The sequence below is a fragment of the Manacus candei genome, unplaced genomic scaffold, assembly GCF_025592945.1.
Source record: "Manacus candei isolate 608988 ecotype Guabito, Panama unplaced genomic scaffold, ASM2559294v1 h1tg000034l, whole genome shotgun sequence".
NCBI classification, from domain to species: domain Eukaryota; kingdom Metazoa; phylum Chordata; class Aves; order Passeriformes; family Pipridae; genus Manacus; species Manacus candei.
Window position 1 is genome coordinate 6,889,861 of NW_026138082.1, and position 15,886 is coordinate 6,905,746.

Here is a 15,886-nt window from a genome sequence, read left to right on the forward strand (position 1 = left end):
ACTCATTAGCAACCCTAATAACTAATCTATCTTCTGTTAATAATATACATGAGTTTGCAATATCTACCTTTCGCTTTTTTTAAAAAAAAAGTACGATAAAGGTCACCGAGATGCTCAGTTTTGGCTGCAGTATGAGTTATTCCTGCCTTCGAGACTGCCTTTCGCTCCTCCCCGCTGCACCCTGGGACAAGAAAGGACAGGCCGCCCACCTCCCTTCCCCTTTCACGACCCGTGAGCAGCCCAGCTTCTCTTGCTGTTTTCCCGTTGCAGTCGCAGTCCGAAACATTCTTTTTTTATGCATCCCCGAGGAGGCAGAGCTTCGGGAGCGCTGTTCCGCCACACACCCGGCACCCCGCAGACACCGCTTCCCTACAACCCGCGCCCTCCTCCCAGCGCTCAGCTGGGGACGGGGCGGGCAGCGCAGCACTGACCCGGCCTCCCGCTTCCTTCCGCTCTCGGCAGGAGGAGGTGGAGCGGCCGGAGGCGGTGGCTGCCGGGCGGTGGATGGCGGCGAGCGGCGGCGCCGGGCTGCTGCCCTTCCTGCGCCTGCTGGGGCAGCTCAAGGTGGGCGCGGGCGCTGCCCAGGAGGGGCCCGGGGCAGCGGGGCGGCAGCGGAGGCTGCCGGGGTGTGCGTGTGCCCGGCGGGGTGTGCGTGTGCCCGTGCCCGGCGGGGTGTGCGTGTGCCCGGCGGGGTGTGCGTGTGCCCGTGCCCGGCGGGGTGTGCGTGTGCCCGTGCCCGGCGGGGTGTGCCCGTGCCCGGCGGGGTGTGCCCGTGCCCGGCGGGGTGTGCCCGTGCCCGGCGGGGCGTGCGTGTGCCCGCCGGGGCGTGCGTGTGCCCGCCGGCCTCCCGCGGGGCCGTTTCCCCGGCAGTGCCCGGACAGCGGCGGGGGCGCAGTCGGTGGAGGCCGGCGGAAAGCCGGTGCCTCTGCCCGAGGTGTGCGTGGCGGCCCCGCCGCGGCGCCTGCGGAGCGGAGGTGGCCGGGCCGGGCTGGGCTGGGCTGGGGCTGCGGCGAGGAGAGGGGGGCTCTGGGCAGGGCAGGGCAGGATGCCCCTGTCCTTCGGCTGCGGCTGGGCCGTGCTGCTGGCACAGTCTTGGGGAGCCCGGTCAGGTCGTTGGGGCAGGTGTTTCCGGAAAGCATCGAGGCTCACCGGCCCGTGGAGGTCACGGTGGGGCAAAATTTCTTCTGGTCTCTCTGAAGAGAGGTAGTTCAGTTCCAAGAATTTTAACGTTTACAGTGCCATGGTCTAGGAGACGTGGTGGTGTCCTGCCAAAGGTTGGATTCCGTGATCTCAGAGGTCTTTTCAAACCTGACTGATTCAGTGATTCTGTGACACTCGTGCAGAGAGTACCACGGACAGGATGGGTGTACAGGAACGTGGCGAAGCCAGAGAGCGTATCCGATCATATGTACAGGATGGCAATGATGGCTTTGGTGACTGAAGACAAAAGCCTTAACAAGGACAGGTGAGACTGCCTCTAGTTATCAAGACCATGTGTTAATGTTGTGGGAGAGTTGCAGACAAAATGCTAGAAAGAGCTATCGTCCTAAGAACTTTTAAAACACACTGAAGGAGTTTGAAAACCTTCCCCCCTCTTCTTTTCCCTCCATCCTTTGGACAGGATGCTGTTTACCTGGAGAACTGAAAGGGGCTAAAAACTTCTATTGCTAGACTGCGAGTGCAGAGGCAAGTCTTTAGTGCAGAGGCTCTGAGCTGGCCTTCTCTCAAGCCATAAGCAAGCTGAAGATACTCGTTGAACATAGTCTGAAGCAACAGACAGCAAGGGCAAAGCCATTCACTATGTGGATTTTGACTGAACTAGCACTTAGCAGCAGTTAATGAGCCTCAGTAAACCTCTAGCACAGTAGAGAAAGCTTCATTATTGAATGAGTTGTTGAGTCCTCTACAGGATCATGCTTGCTTAGTCCCTTCAGAAGCTGATGTGAAGGCTTTTTTGAGCATTTTGCTGCAGACTGGCATAGCCATAGAGCTGTGAGTGTCAGATTATATAATGAATTTGAGATGGCTCTAATCAGATTACCTTCTACCTGTTGGAGGAATAACGTGAAGTATATCAATTATCACCACATCTCTGAAAGCCAAGTGTACAAAAGCTAAGTACGTGACTTTTGAATATGCTCTGGTACATGGTGTATTTATACTTAAATCTGTATTTACAAGCAGCAGGAGCTAGAAATCAGAAACTAAAAACATGTCTGGGTGGAAACTACTTCCTGTGACAAAGAAGTGAAAAATGTAAAGTTTAAAAAAAACTCCAGCCAACCTGTAGAATATAGGAAGGGTATAAATTCTGTCATCTCTTACCTTTGTGGATAACAAGATTTAACTTAAAATGCTGAAAAGCTAATTATTCTGTCTTTGCTTCTTGTCAGATGCATACGATTAGCTTTGGTTCATGATATGGCTGAATGCATTGTTGGAGATATTGCTCCTGCAGATAATATCTCAAAAGAGGAGAAACACAGGAGAGAAGAGGTATGGACATAAGGCATGAAAACACATCTGCAAAGCATTCTGTATGTTTTCAATGGTTTGGTGAGGGAACACTAAGCAATATAATACTGTCATTGGCATTGCACAAGTCTGCCACAACCAACTACAATTTTCAACTCATTGTGATTTTTGTATCTTTAGCATCACCAAGTACAAAGTTATGACAGGGGAACCTTTGAAGTAATCTTCATCTTGGTCATTTATTTCCAAATTAACTGTAGTTTTGATAGCCTGAATAAGTCATTTCAGCAGCCTTACCAAAAGGTGGAGAGCAGGGTGTGGGTGCACTGACTGGGAGGGATGACAGTTCATGTCAGATCATATGTGTGGTGCCAGATCATGCAGTTGTGACAAAGACTTTATTGAAACCTTTTGCATGGGACTCCAGACACAGGTGTCTTTTTTGTTTTGTTTTGGGTTTGTTTTTGTTTGTTTGTTGGGTGGGGTTTTTTTGTTTTGTTGTTGTTGTTGTTGTGAGTGCAGCATGCCTAGAGTTACTTTATTTTTGGTCTTGTATGTATCCAAACTGTTGGTTTGTCATTTCTGGTTTGTGGCATTATTTGAAGAAAATTGAAGAAAATGTAAACCACTTCTGTAGCCACAGCTAGAGGGCAACGTGTCACCTCAGAAACTCATGATAGCCTTTTTGTTCGGTGTAGGAACATGCTAGGAAGTACATTGAAAAAATGAAATACCACAATTACAGTCAGTAAAGATATTACTTCAAAAACACTGAATATTAATAGATCTGTAGTTTTCACTTTCTTAGCAAAAAGCTTACTCCTAGAGTTAGTCACAACTCCCCTAATCCCAAGTTTTAAACAGATAAGCATTAAAGAGGGAGGGGAATAATCACTGAAGCATTATGTTACACTCTTTGAAGAGCCTCAAAACACTGAACAGAAAAAAAAAATCTTTCCTAGAAGCCTTTAAAGGTTGTTGTGTCACTGAGAATCAGGCTTCAACTTTTGTCTAGAAAGAATTCCGATTTGAATTTAGGCAAGGAAAAAGGTATTTTGATGCCTAAGTATGTTTAAAAAGTTTTCTTGAGTATTTTCAGCTCCTGCTCTCATTTCACTCAGTGAGAACTTTGCTGTTGACTTTGTGGGAAGGAGGGTAAAGCATTAAATATTTAGGATAATTCTGAAATGCTTTGTTGAAAAAATACAGGAAGGGTGGCAACTTCAGGAGGTGGCTTGAGGGGAATTATCAATATTCTGCTTCCACTGCAGAGTTCTTTTTTCCCCTTTGCTCTACAGCCGATGTTGACCTGGTTTTGAAGTTTGCTGCTTGTGCAGTAAGTCTAACCAGCGAGTCTTGCCCAAGGCTAAGGCAGCAGAAAATGAACTTGATTAAAAAAAAAAAAATTGGGGTTTTTTGAGGGGGAAGTTTTTCAGGTTGGGATGGGGTTTTTTCCAGGTAAGTCATTTTGGCCTGCTAACCTTGAAATCTGATGAGCTCCAGAGCTGGAAGGAGGTGGGAAGGAACAAGACCTTGATGCTTCAGTGGGGGGGGGCAATGGAGTGCAGTTGCTCAGGATTTTTTTCCTCCCTTCTTAAATATGTTATTCCAGAGGTGCTACCACCTTGGCCTTGGCCAGTGCTGTAGCCCTCTTCCCTTCCCCCTGCCAAAACCTTGCCATGCCAACACAATACAGTAATATTCTGTCTAGTGTATGTTTCTACAAACTTGGTAACAAGTAGATAATTATTCAGAAAAGGCAGTGATAGAAATGTGCTCACTCAAAAGATAGGTAAATTGAAATGGCCTCTTTTTTTCAGGCAGCTATGCAAGAACTGACCCAGCTTCTATCAGAGGACCTCAGAAAAGAAATCTATGAACTCTGGGAAGTAAGCTTGCATTCTCTTAATCCTATGGTAAAATTCAGGGTGACCCAGTCTCTTCTTCCTGTATACCTGTGAAACTGTGCCATCTCTTATTTTGACCTCAGAAAGCTAGATTCATTTGCTTAGGAGATAAAGTGTAATGGTATGAGTCAGGGTCATTTTAGAATCCTTGTTTAACAGAAACCCTGGACTTTGCCAAAATAACCAGTTTTGGCCTCTGGCCTCTCAAAGTTCCAGATGAACCTGTCCAGGGCTTGATTTGTACAACTGAAAGAAGGGCTTGTCCTCTATATCTAGCTCACTTGGGTATAAATCTGGTTTTTTTATTATGTTATCTCTTGTTCACATCTGGCCCTTTGCAGCTTTTAATACAGGAAGAAAATAATGGGAGCTGATGACGCCACAGATTATTTTCTGCTTTTTATACAAGTAATTTCTGTGGTTTCTGTTTCTTGATTATAAAGCCCATTAGGCTAAAATATTCAGTAGTAACTTAAAATGTTAAAGTAAATTAAAACTTAAGTTTGAACTTAAATATGACACAAAACAGCGCTTTTCTACAAACACTATGGATTTCTTGCCTTGTGTACCTTAAAAGTTTGGATTGGAAAGTATCTTCTGTATTTGAAGGTGATTTAACTTTTTTATGTGAATTCATGCAGTTAATTGATAAGATCTTTTTTACTTGTAAATGAGGATTATTTCCAAAAAATTCAATTTTATAATTACTGTGCTTCATCTTCTCCTAACATACGGTCACATGAGGACAAGTGTATCCACAACCTCTCATTCACATGTTGCTGCAAACAAAGCATTCTATGTTTCTTGGACCTGATTCTGTATCTTATATTGATATTCTTGCTTTTCTGCTTGGAATGTATTTAAATTCCAGATATTTGCATCCAATTTCTGCCTTTTGTTACAACACCCTGTTTGTTTGTGGGGTTTTTGTTTTGCTTTGTTGTTTTTTTCCCTGTTATAGTCGTGTGGTGAACAGGCAGTGAGAATGTGTTCTCAGAGCTATATTTCAGGGTAAAGAGGGTAAATCACTATCATCAGATCTGGGAAATAAAGTGTATGCATTTTTTTACTGAGCACTGGTTCCTTCTCCCTTGGGAAGCTGTTATAGTTGAGGAAAATGAGGTTTTGATAGATAAGGTTAGTCCTGTAGAACTGGTATTTTTCTTTGCTGGTCTCAGTCTTCTCTTATGATTGTATAAGAGCTGGTTCACTATGGAGTCAGTTCTTCAGCATGTTAGCTTTTCATCATTCTCATTAACCATAATTTGATATATGTGCACTTTTAATCATTTGGTCTTTGTTTCTACCTTCAGGATAATTTATTGGCATTGAATCTGCAATGTATAGCATGAGTGCAACCCACATAACAGCGAGGATACCCTAAAAATCTAACAGTCATATGTAGTCCCTCTAGTCTTAAGTGAAACAACTAGTTGCTTCTTAAAAAAAAAAAAAGAGAGGCAGAAAATAAGAAGCCTCCAATCATTTGGCCTCTCACCTAGCCAGAGGCATTTCCCTATGATTTCTTTTGTGAGTGAAGAAAATCATGGACCAAAGCTGAATGGTGGTGGGGCAAGATCTGTTGATACTCTTAGCAAGTCATTCCTGCACTGCTCTACCCTTGTCTCTGCCTCTCTTTGCCTTTCCGCTTTACAAGGACTATTGCTTTGGGCTGTGTTGGTGGGCACTCTACAAGTGTAGTGTAGGGGGGAGAGGCAGCAGAAAAGTGCCTCAGATATATTTTCACTTTATAACAATCCAGAATATGTTAGAAAAAATAATTAAGTAAACGAGTCAGCACATTTTGGCATTGTCTTGCTTTTTTATTCTCAACTGCAAAAGCATGGGAGTAATTTTTAAAAGATGGCCTGTGGCGTTGGAAAGACTAGTTACTGTTTTTCCAAAGTGTGCTGTTGTTTCACAGTGTTAAACACCTTTGGGGAAGAAACAGTGTTTATTTCAGCACTGTGCACAGTTGCACATATAATAACTGATGTTTCTTGAGGGTCATGTGAGCTGAGGTATGAATAAGATCTGGTGGGTTTTATGGCCCAAAAAGGTTGGTAACAGATTGATACTCCCAGTTTAATTGCTGGTTGTGGGACTGACCTTTACAGGAAAACAGCCCTAGTTGTCCTTCTCCTGAAGTTCTCCTTTTTAATGCTGCCAAGAGTTTGTTGTCTTTGGTGGAACATCCCACTCCCCCCCAAAAAAAATAAGAAAAATAGTAGAAATAGATTTAAGAAAATAAGAAGTAGTATTTAAGGCAAACAAACTCAGGTTGAAAGGAGAAAAAGAAGATAAAACATTGAAGTGAAATTGATTACTAAACTAACAATCAAAATGTAACTGAAAATTCAAAGTATCATTGAAATCCAAGTAGAATAGTAAATGAGTCAGTCATGGCTATCAAAATCTGGATTTCTGACTTCAAAGGTAAAGTAATAAGCCGAAGTACAGGCTCCTAGTAGTATGTCAGACAAGGAAATGACTGTCATGCTTACCTGTGCTGGAATTACAAAGCCAGGATCTTGCCACTGTGATGACACTCACACCACAGCTGTTTTCTTAAGATGCAGAAAGGGATGCCATGTTCTTTGGTCAGTAGGAAAACCTCTTCCTGTACTTGTGCTGCTCTTATCTGCAGAACTGCTGTGAGTCACAGGTTCTGTGCATCTGGGAGCACAGATGGGATGGTGTGTACTTAAGACCGATTAATGGTGATGATGAATGGAGTCGGCCTGCCCAGGGTATCAAGGTGATTGGTAACCTGCACAGAAAAAAACCTTTTTCCTGGGGTTGATTTTGGAAGTCAGGAGAAGACCAGCTAATGAGACATCACATGCAATGTGACAGAAAAAATGAAATGGCAAACCTGTCTGCAGCCATCACTGGAAGCAAATGACAGCAACATTGTTCAAGTTGACCAGAAATGGGAATAACTCACAAATATATGCTGATGATTACTGTAGAGAGGGAAAAGATAGCACAGAGATTAAAGGACTTCCTATCTCTTGGGAGAGACATAAGGACATAAGCAGCTCAGACAGATTAGACCAAAAAGATTAGGAAGGAATGACAGGAGAAATGTAAAGAACAGCTCCGTATGGAAACAGCAAGTGGTGGAGAAAAGTGCAAAATAGGTCTTAAAAATAGGTGATGACAATGCATAGGCACACTCTGTGGTAATTCATATTAGGCCAGGCCTCAAATGATCTTTATATGTAAAATGTTATTAAATGGAACCTATTGTTTAACTTGTATATGGTGCAGGGTTGCTTCTGTATCATCCCTGAGTCAGCCAAAACAAGTGATATATTTAGACTTAGATTATGCAAAAGAATTGTGTTCTGAGTCCCATTACATTTAATATAAATTTGGCACATACTTATTTCAAGTGTTTTGCTGAATAGCGTCTTAAAAACAAAGTGAAAGATGTAACTGCGGTGGATATTTATGGAGTGGCTTGTACTAATGAAGAAAATTCTTGATACATAAAGAGCTTTTAATACTTTGTTTCGGAGAAACAAAATTATTTTCCTATACTTCAAATCTTTTCAGGAATATGAAAACCAGTCTACTGCAGAAGCCAAGTTTGTAAAACAGTTGGATCAGTGTGAGATGATACTACAAGCATTTGAGTACGAAGAGTTGGAAAACACACCTGGCAGATTGCAAGATTTTTATGATTCAACTGCTGGTATGACATTTGGGCTTTCTATTTTTCCTCTTTCATAAATGAAATAGATAAATTGCCTTTTTTTCTGACAGACATTCAGAGCAAGTGAGAACTAGTTATTTTACTCATTGCTCAAGTACCCTAAATATTTTGAGGGAAACTTAATGCAGTGTGAAAATACCTTTTATTTATCTATAGATATTGAGCCTGAATTTCACTTATGCCAAATTGCTTTTAGATCACTTTTTATCTAGACAGAGGCCCAGCTTTCATTACACTTGCATGTGTTTAAGGAACTCCCTGAAACATCAGAGGGGGCCTAAAGGAGTCTTCAGCCTTCACAGATGCTCTGACAGCAGCTTGTTTCTACTTTGTTAGTGTTTCATGAGCCAGTGAAGTAGCATTTGTTATCTCTACATGAGCTGTGGTTGTGTGTGACCTGCCCAAGGTTCATGTATGTGAGAACCACCTCAGTGAAATGGTTTAGCTGCAATTGTATTACCTTTTATTCTATCCTTTACTTTTCATCCTTTGCAAAATAAACTGATAGTTGAAAGGAGAAATAGGTAAAATAATAATCTTTATAATTTTAGCAAGGGAGCTGAACACCAGAAAAGAACTTGTGACTAAGTCAGCCAGTCCTGGAAAAAAACTAGTGGTAGACAAACTCGGGAAGAGGACTAGCAGTCACCAGACACTTCCTGACAAGTCCCATTTATACTTTAGTGATTCCTCAGGGAGATAATAAGCTCTCTGAAAAATGTAATAATTTGATTAGGGAAGACAAAAAAAGAGGACAACATGAACAAAGCTGGAATACTTAATTTTCTAACTGACATCTTTGCCCTCCTACCACAATTCAGTAAACTAAACTGAGCTGGTGTCTGAGTAGAGCTTAGAGCATACACCCCAAGTGCACCTGTAATTGGAGTGGTTTCCCGTAGCAGGATACATAGTATCAGATTATCTTGGTCAGGGTGCATCCCTTTTTCAGCTCTTAAGGTCTTAATATGGCACAAAATATAAGCTTTTTGGTAAGAAGGGCTGTAACTACTCGTACTCCATAGTTGGATCAAACTGTGAGTATTCACTTTCTTAAATAATTTGACATTTATTCTGAGCCTGAAGTGACATCACTGCTATCATTCCAATGCCAGCCTTTCACAGGTGGGAAAATGACAGCCTTATTCATTAAATTTCCCTTTCTTTTCTTTTGCAGGAAAGTTTTTTCACCCAGAAATACTTCAGCTTGTATCTCTGATTAACACAGAAAGGAATAAAAAAATAGCTGCTACATCTCGTCCACATTCCTGAGGTGTTCCTAAATGCTGTAGCTATAATAAATACTTTGTTTTATATTCTGTACATTATGTTTCCTTCTGTAAGATCACTGATTCTGCCAGCAAATTTTTTTTCCTGTGCATTCATTGCTGAGAATCCCAGGACCACTTAGATACGAGCAGGGAGCATAGTTACCTCCCAGATCAGAGTTTGTGTCAAGGACCAAATATTTAGAATTATCTTGTTTGGGTTTTTCCTTTTTTTTTTAATCAGCTTTTGATTAATGCAGTCTCAGTTACAAATAGATTCTCCGCTGGGGAAATTCAAGTACGTTTACAAATTAGCTGATTGCAATCTAATCAGTTCATGTAATGCACTGTGTATGTCTTGTTCTGTGACTTCCAAGTATGTATGGATTTAATTACCTTTCAGTGGGTTAATATCCACTCACAGTGCTACACAGAAATGAGACCACTGAGCACGTTCCTCTATGAGCTCTTGACTGAGCCTAGAGATGAGATTTCTTTCGAGTACATAAGCCTTAAGAAGTGATGGTGGATAAAATTGGTAATCTCATTAATTATATTTTCTCAATATCTTCATTGTTTCATAGGACTTTCCCACTGTTCATGTGCTGTGTCAAGAACTGGTGCCAACATTTCCATAATTCCAATATTCCTTACTCCCCCTCACCCCAGACTGGCAGTTTTACAGACTCTTTGACAGGTAATTGATAATCACAGAATAGCTGAGGTTGGGAGGGACCTTTGGTGTTTGTGCAGTCTAATGCAGAAGCCTCTACACCTGTGTAAAGCTGGTTCCCTTCTTCTGGCTGTTACACACTGGTACTGATTCTGCTGTAAATAAGTTTCTGGCAGAAGTAATATTGCCAATGTAGAAGTACAGAATGATTGGGAAGCAAAGCTGTAGTGATGGTAAATGCCATAATGAGGCCAGTGTCTGCACAGCCAACTGCTGAGTTGTGTGCAGCTGGAGATTAGGGCAATGTCATGATTACCAAGTAAGCAAAGTTTGCACCTGGAAAATTTACATGGTCGAGACCTGGAGCTCGCTTCTCTGTCTTCCACCTCATGTCAAATGAAGCGGCATAAAACTAAATTCAATTGTCATCCAGTTTAAAGATAGGTAATGTAGCTGAGCACACATTTTCAGGCACCATGACTCAGGAAATGTTTCCTTTATGCAAACCTCAGGGGCCTGACCGAAGCTTGTGCAGCGTTCTGCAGCTGGTGCCTTTGGCAGAGGCACAGAGTGCTGGGCACAGCTGCTGGGAGCTCTTGCTTTAGGGGTTGGCACAGTGCACAAAATCTGCAGAGCATATTGGTCCGGTCCAGAGGAGATGTGAGATGCCTGCTCTGCTGGGAACCCCACAAGGGAGCAGTTGTGCCCTGTGGAAACCCTGGAAGAACAGGTTGTCCTTTGCTGAGCAATAGAAAAGTGGTTATTGGCAACAGACAGTCATACTGCAAGTGGGATGGAGTGGGGCCCACTGAGCTCTCTTCAGCATATTTATTCCTCCAAGATGCACACAGATTATAGTCTCTATTAGTTTCCACTGAATGCTGAGCATGAAAGAGCTACACGTGCATTGAAAGACAGAACTGAGAACATTCTTAACAAACCAGAAAAGTGGCCTTGAAGAGATGCTTGGTAGAAACATACACAGCACAAGTGCTACCCTAAATGGGAACAGTCCATTCCTTGCAATGGAGTAAGGAAGCTTCCCTGTTCTGCAGAGGATGTAGGGGACAGTGTGAAACCCCAGTGCAGTGGTGCTAGCCTGAGAAATGGAGACATGGTTTGGGTATGCATTGTGTTGGATTTGGTTTTAAAAAAATGTGTAAAATTACATTCCCTTCTACTTGCTGCCACTGCAATCCTATGTCAGTTTTGGACACTGCATTGTGACAGAAACAGGAGTTAGTTGGAAGGAGATGGGAGAAGAAGGTGTGATCAGAAAGCACGAGCTGTGATGAGAGGTTGACAGATAGGTTAGCAAACAGCCTGTGGGGTTTCAGGCTTCCTAATGCAGTTCTAAAGTGCACTATTCACCTGTAGGAAAAGGTGCTCGACCCATGACCTGCAAGAGGAACTTGCCTCCTCATGTCTTTCTTCTGATCTGTTCATATGAGCATTGACCCTACACCTAGTGGCAGCTGCTGTCATGACAGTAACATTTAAGAATTTTTATTGAAGTGAAGCTTGCCTGGCCAGCCTACCTCCACTAGCACTATTGAAATTATGCTCTTAATGAATCCAATTAAATGCAATTTACTGCTCCCCAGAAGTATTTCCAATGTGTATACATACATAAATAAATAAAATGAGGTCTAAATTAGTGTCCCAACAGTGTTTGGACTCCATGTTTTGAGCTTGGTTTGGCTGCTGGCCCTGTTCAAAAGGTCAGTGGTTTTAGACCTAGATGTTTTCTGCCATGCATTTGACTTTTATTGAACTTAGTTCAAGTATGTTTCTCCATTGAACCTCAGAATTTTCAAAACTTGGGCCCTAGATTTTTCATGGGGAATTTCAGGCCCAGAAGAAACTGAACAGATTTTAAAAACTGTAAGTAAAAATAGCAGATTATGTTCATGCAACTTACTTTGATATTCTTCCATGAAATAGCAAGGCTTATAGATGCACAGTAATCATAGAATCATAGAATGGTTTGGGTTGGAAGGGACTTTTAAGACCATCCAACTCCCCCCTGCCATGGGCAGGGACACCTCCCACCAGACCAGGTTGCTCAGTACTACTAGTAAACACAGAATTAAAACATCACAAAGGGTAAAAGAGTAAGAGAGAAATTTATTTTTAATAAGAATATCAAGAACTTCATTTACACAAACTAGACAATTAATAGCTTACATTTTAAATAAATTCACATTTATGCAAAAAACCACATAAAATAAGCTAGAAAATTGTCACAAGAATACTAGAAAAGCATAATTAGATTTGCTTCCATGCTAAAAATCACACTAAAGAGGCATGTGATATAAATGTCCAAAGTTAGCTTATGTCCAGTAGAACATTACAAAAAGACTTTCAACTCTGTAAAAACTACCAAAAGCCACACAGGAAAAAAAAAATCACTTAAAGCCAAGTTTTCTCACAAATTTTAAGCAGTCTGTAATGTCAAACTCACTAACACTGATTTGAAGCTTTGGCGTATGCTCAAAAAATGCATCCATTTTCAAAGTAGCCAGGCTCTTTTCCGTCTTGTTTATTGATAACATTGTGCTCTCCTCAATCTGGTGAACCTAATAATGCAACATGCATACTGACACGTGCTCACTAGACAGCCAGATAGTGTCACAAACGTGCTGCTCTTTCCTTAGAAAAAAAGTTAGAAGAATGCAAGAAAGCATGCTGAATCAAAGCTGAGAGATGCCTGGCTCTTGGTGACTGAGCAGAGATAATGGAGTTGGTGGAATTTTGTCCCGGAGCAAAGCATGACAAAATTTGACACCAAGAGTGAAGTAAAGTTTTTACTCATCCGGTATATTGTGAGATGACAGGGTCTATCCTAGTAGCTCTGAAATGTGGCCTGAAGGCATGGGCTCTCTAACCTATGGCACATCTGAAGCCAGTTGTTGGGTTTGTATTCTTTCACTTAAGGCTGTAGCTTGACTGAAGCTCATAAATACTTTCCTTATTTTTGAGGGTAAGATATGGAGGCAAAAATATTAGAGGTTTCCTCCGCTCCACTTGATTTTGTAATTAACTTATAGTGTCAAGCCTTACCAAACCACAGAGAGCAAGCAATGGTACATATTTCTAAACTGAAACTTTTCCAGCCACAGTGACCATCTTGAATCCAGAGCTGTGATCAGTTCAGTTTCTGCATGAATAACTGGGGGTTTCTTCCTGTCCTTAGCTCTGCCGATTAACAGGTGGAAGGCAGTGCCAGACTGTACCAGTGAAGGAGAAAAAATTTTTTGTGACAATAAGTGATTTTAATTCTGTTAGGAAACAGATCATGTACTGAAACTCCTGAACAAAGGGCACCTGGTATGGCTGGTAGACAGCTGGTGTATGGGCTGCTGCTGGCAGCTGAAAGCTTAGCACAGCTCTAGGTCCATCTGTCTGATGTGGCACTGAGAGGGGATCCAGAAACCAACACATACAAAAGAGTAAACTAAAAGAGATAAGAAACAGGAACTGGGAGACTGTTGGAGGGAAGTCATGTGAAAATGAAAACTATGTTAGTCACTTAACACAGAATTTAGTGCATTATAGCCAATGACTGGTGTGTGGTTTCTATGATGTACAAAGTACCTGGCGCTAAAACGGCCCATCTAAAATAGAAACAGGGAGAGGAAACATTTCTCCAACACAAGGCCAGGGAGGCAGTTTTCCAAAGCTGACAAAACCTTGTTGCACAAGTTGTGTGGTGAGAGAAGGTTGCAAATCACTGTCTGGGCAAGTCTCTGAAGAGAAGTATGTGGGGCTCAGGAGGGCCTGAAGCTTAACACTGAAGCTCTTCTTCACTCTCAGGAAGTCGGGTACCAGCAAGAGAGCTCTGAGCGCTGGCATGGGCTGTAGAGCTGAGAACTTCTTCAAAACTGCCTCCTGTGTGGCTTGTCCCACCAACCTTGGTCTGAAACAAGGCAAACAGAAAACAGAAAGTTCTTCTGTTCACATTGAAGCAAGTCCCATTTGCATTCCACCCCATGGTCATGGAGGGCTGGGAACTGTTCAGGCAGAGAACACATAGGATGTTTTTTCTTAGAACAACAGCTACAAAAACAGTCAAATAAAGCAAATTCTTTCCTCCCCCAATTTCTAAACTAGGCTACCATTGTAAAATCTGCCAGTGGCATGTCTCATAACACTTAAAGGAACCAGTCCCTAGGCAGATCCCAAGCAGAATCCTAGACCCTACCACTAAACCCAGTGTGAGTAGCTCACACTGGTTTCACTGTTTTTTTCCAGTTCTATGAAGCCTGGATAAGAGATGGGTATTAAAATGAACTAGTTCATTTGCTAAGTGGCCCATCCGCCTGCAATGGTAACACACCTTCTTGCAAAATACATAAACCGTACTGGGATTTTGGACAGCAGAAGGAATGTAGTAGCCAAAGAACAAACCCATCAGCTTGTCTCCCTTCAGGCACTTGCAGCTACATAGATATTGATATACCAAACTGCCTGCAGCATTTTCATTGAGGAAGGTGGTGAAGAGATATCAAATTACATTAATGAAATATATGACAACGTGCTTGCACATTTACTTCCAGAATGCTTCAGGTCACTGAATTTGTAAATGTAGTAAAAGTAAAAACCAGTAAGACCTAATCTCTGAAACAGAGTTTTCCTAACAAAGACAGAGCTTTATCTAAAGATTTGGAAATGACCAAGCCAATGTGACGAAGAGACAAAGCTGTTTTGACTAGGTTGTCTTGGTAAGAAAATGTTCTTTTGTGGCTTGGCTTGCTGATATGCCCACTCAAAGTTGACTCGAGTCTGAAAACAGGGCAAAACTCTGTACTCCATCCTAGAATTGTAGCAGGACTTAAAGACAAGCTCTCATTTTTCAAGCCTGTCAGCCACTGAATGTTCAAGAAAGGTTATTTTAATTAAATGAACTTTGTGTCCTAAGTTTCCAAAGGGTTAATCCTATGTAATCCTTTGTTTCTTTAGCTAGCTCAGCAGTTTGCCTAGTTTGAAATAAAATAAGGTAGTAGTGGGCTTGATATTTGCTCTGACAGTTTGAGTCACTGATTAAAAGTTCCCATCTCAAGAGGTAAAAATCTGTATCCAGTCTAGTTTCAGAAGGTGTCTGTCCATCACTGATTTTTGCAAATAGCAATATGAAATACATGTATTGTAAAATGCTGGTGGGCCCAGAATTTCCAGCAAAAAGGCAGCTACTGCCTAGTAAAGCTAGTATTAAGTTTTTATGGCAAGGCTCATGACTTTTATTTGCCAATTAAAATTCTCAAAAGAACATTGATTCAGACTGATCAGGGTGGTTGTGAAAGTAAGCTATTCCTGCGCTGCTTCAAATGACTCAGATAACGTGCATCTTGATTTAGACACCTCAAAATAAGAAACATTAATGCAATTTCATTTTCTTTTTCTTTCATTTGCTTTTCTGCCTACTCTTCCATCCAGAACCAAGAATGAGGAAAGTCACTTCACTGGCCGGTACCTCAGTGTTTATGCAAACATTTAATTCACCTGTGTTCAGATTTTCAGAAAAGCTGAAAAGAATGAGGCACCCAGGTGCTGTTTGATTACCAGGGGAAACTGAACTAATATATTCTCCCAGGAGAGCTGCAACCCACAGACCAAACTCCAAGAGCAAATCAAATTTATTTTTAAATTTGACTTCTAAATGTATGAAATCTGAACATCAGTTTTGGCTAATACAGGAGGTGCGAGGGACATGATAAGACTGCTGCTGTCCTTTTCTTTTTCTTTAGAAGCCTCTCTGGGAAGTTCCCCACTTTTTCAGACCACAACAGGATCCTAGAATTGAAGAGGAACCACATGATTTCTCCCCCCATCCCCCAGTCCT

At 41.9% G+C, this 15,886-nt stretch overlaps 2 protein-coding genes across 6 annotated transcripts in view; one reads left to right on the top strand and one right to left on the bottom strand.

Moving 5' to 3' along the window:
- Positions 1 to 409: 409 nt before the first annotated feature.
- On the top strand, positions 410 to 9,426 carry HDDC2 (HD domain containing 2). The gene is made up of 6 exons (XM_051792307.1): positions 410 to 564; positions 1,344 to 1,465; positions 2,394 to 2,496; positions 4,296 to 4,364; positions 7,944 to 8,082; positions 9,281 to 9,426. The coding sequence occupies exons 1-6, from the start codon at positions 505 to 507 to the stop codon at positions 9,373 to 9,375; spliced, it is 588 nt and encodes a 195-aa protein (XP_051648267.1). The 5' UTR covers positions 410 to 504; the 3' UTR covers positions 9,376 to 9,426.
- Positions 9,427 to 12,147: 2,721 nt separating this feature from the next.
- Positions 12,148 to 15,886, bottom strand: part of TPD52L1 (TPD52 like 1) — a 53,085-nt gene continuing 49,346 nt past the window's right edge. For all 5 annotated transcript variants that reach the window (XM_051792294.1, XM_051792295.1, XM_051792298.1 and 2 more), the window contains one exon: positions 12,148 to 13,963. In XM_051792294.1, coding sequence (XP_051648254.1) covers positions 13,832 to 13,963 — 132 coding nt within the window. In that variant the 3' untranslated portion in view covers positions 12,148 to 13,831. The remainder of the gene's footprint in view (positions 13,964 to 15,886) is intronic.

What these genes read in the sequence shown, in the direction of transcription:
- HDDC2 (XM_051792307.1), top strand. Translation starts at nt 505, where the DNA reads ATGGCGGCGAGCGGCGGCGCCGGGCTGCTGCCCTTCCTGCGCCTGCTG. An exon ending in AGAAACACAGGAGAGAAGAG is followed by an intron (nt 2,497 to 4,295) that starts GTATGGACATAA and finishes TCTTTTTTTCAG; the next exon opens with GCAGCTATGCAAGAACTGAC. An exon ending in TTTTTATGATTCAACTGCTG is followed by an intron (nt 8,083 to 9,280) that starts GTATGACATTTG and finishes TTTCTTTTGCAG; the next exon opens with GAAAGTTTTTTCACCCAGAA.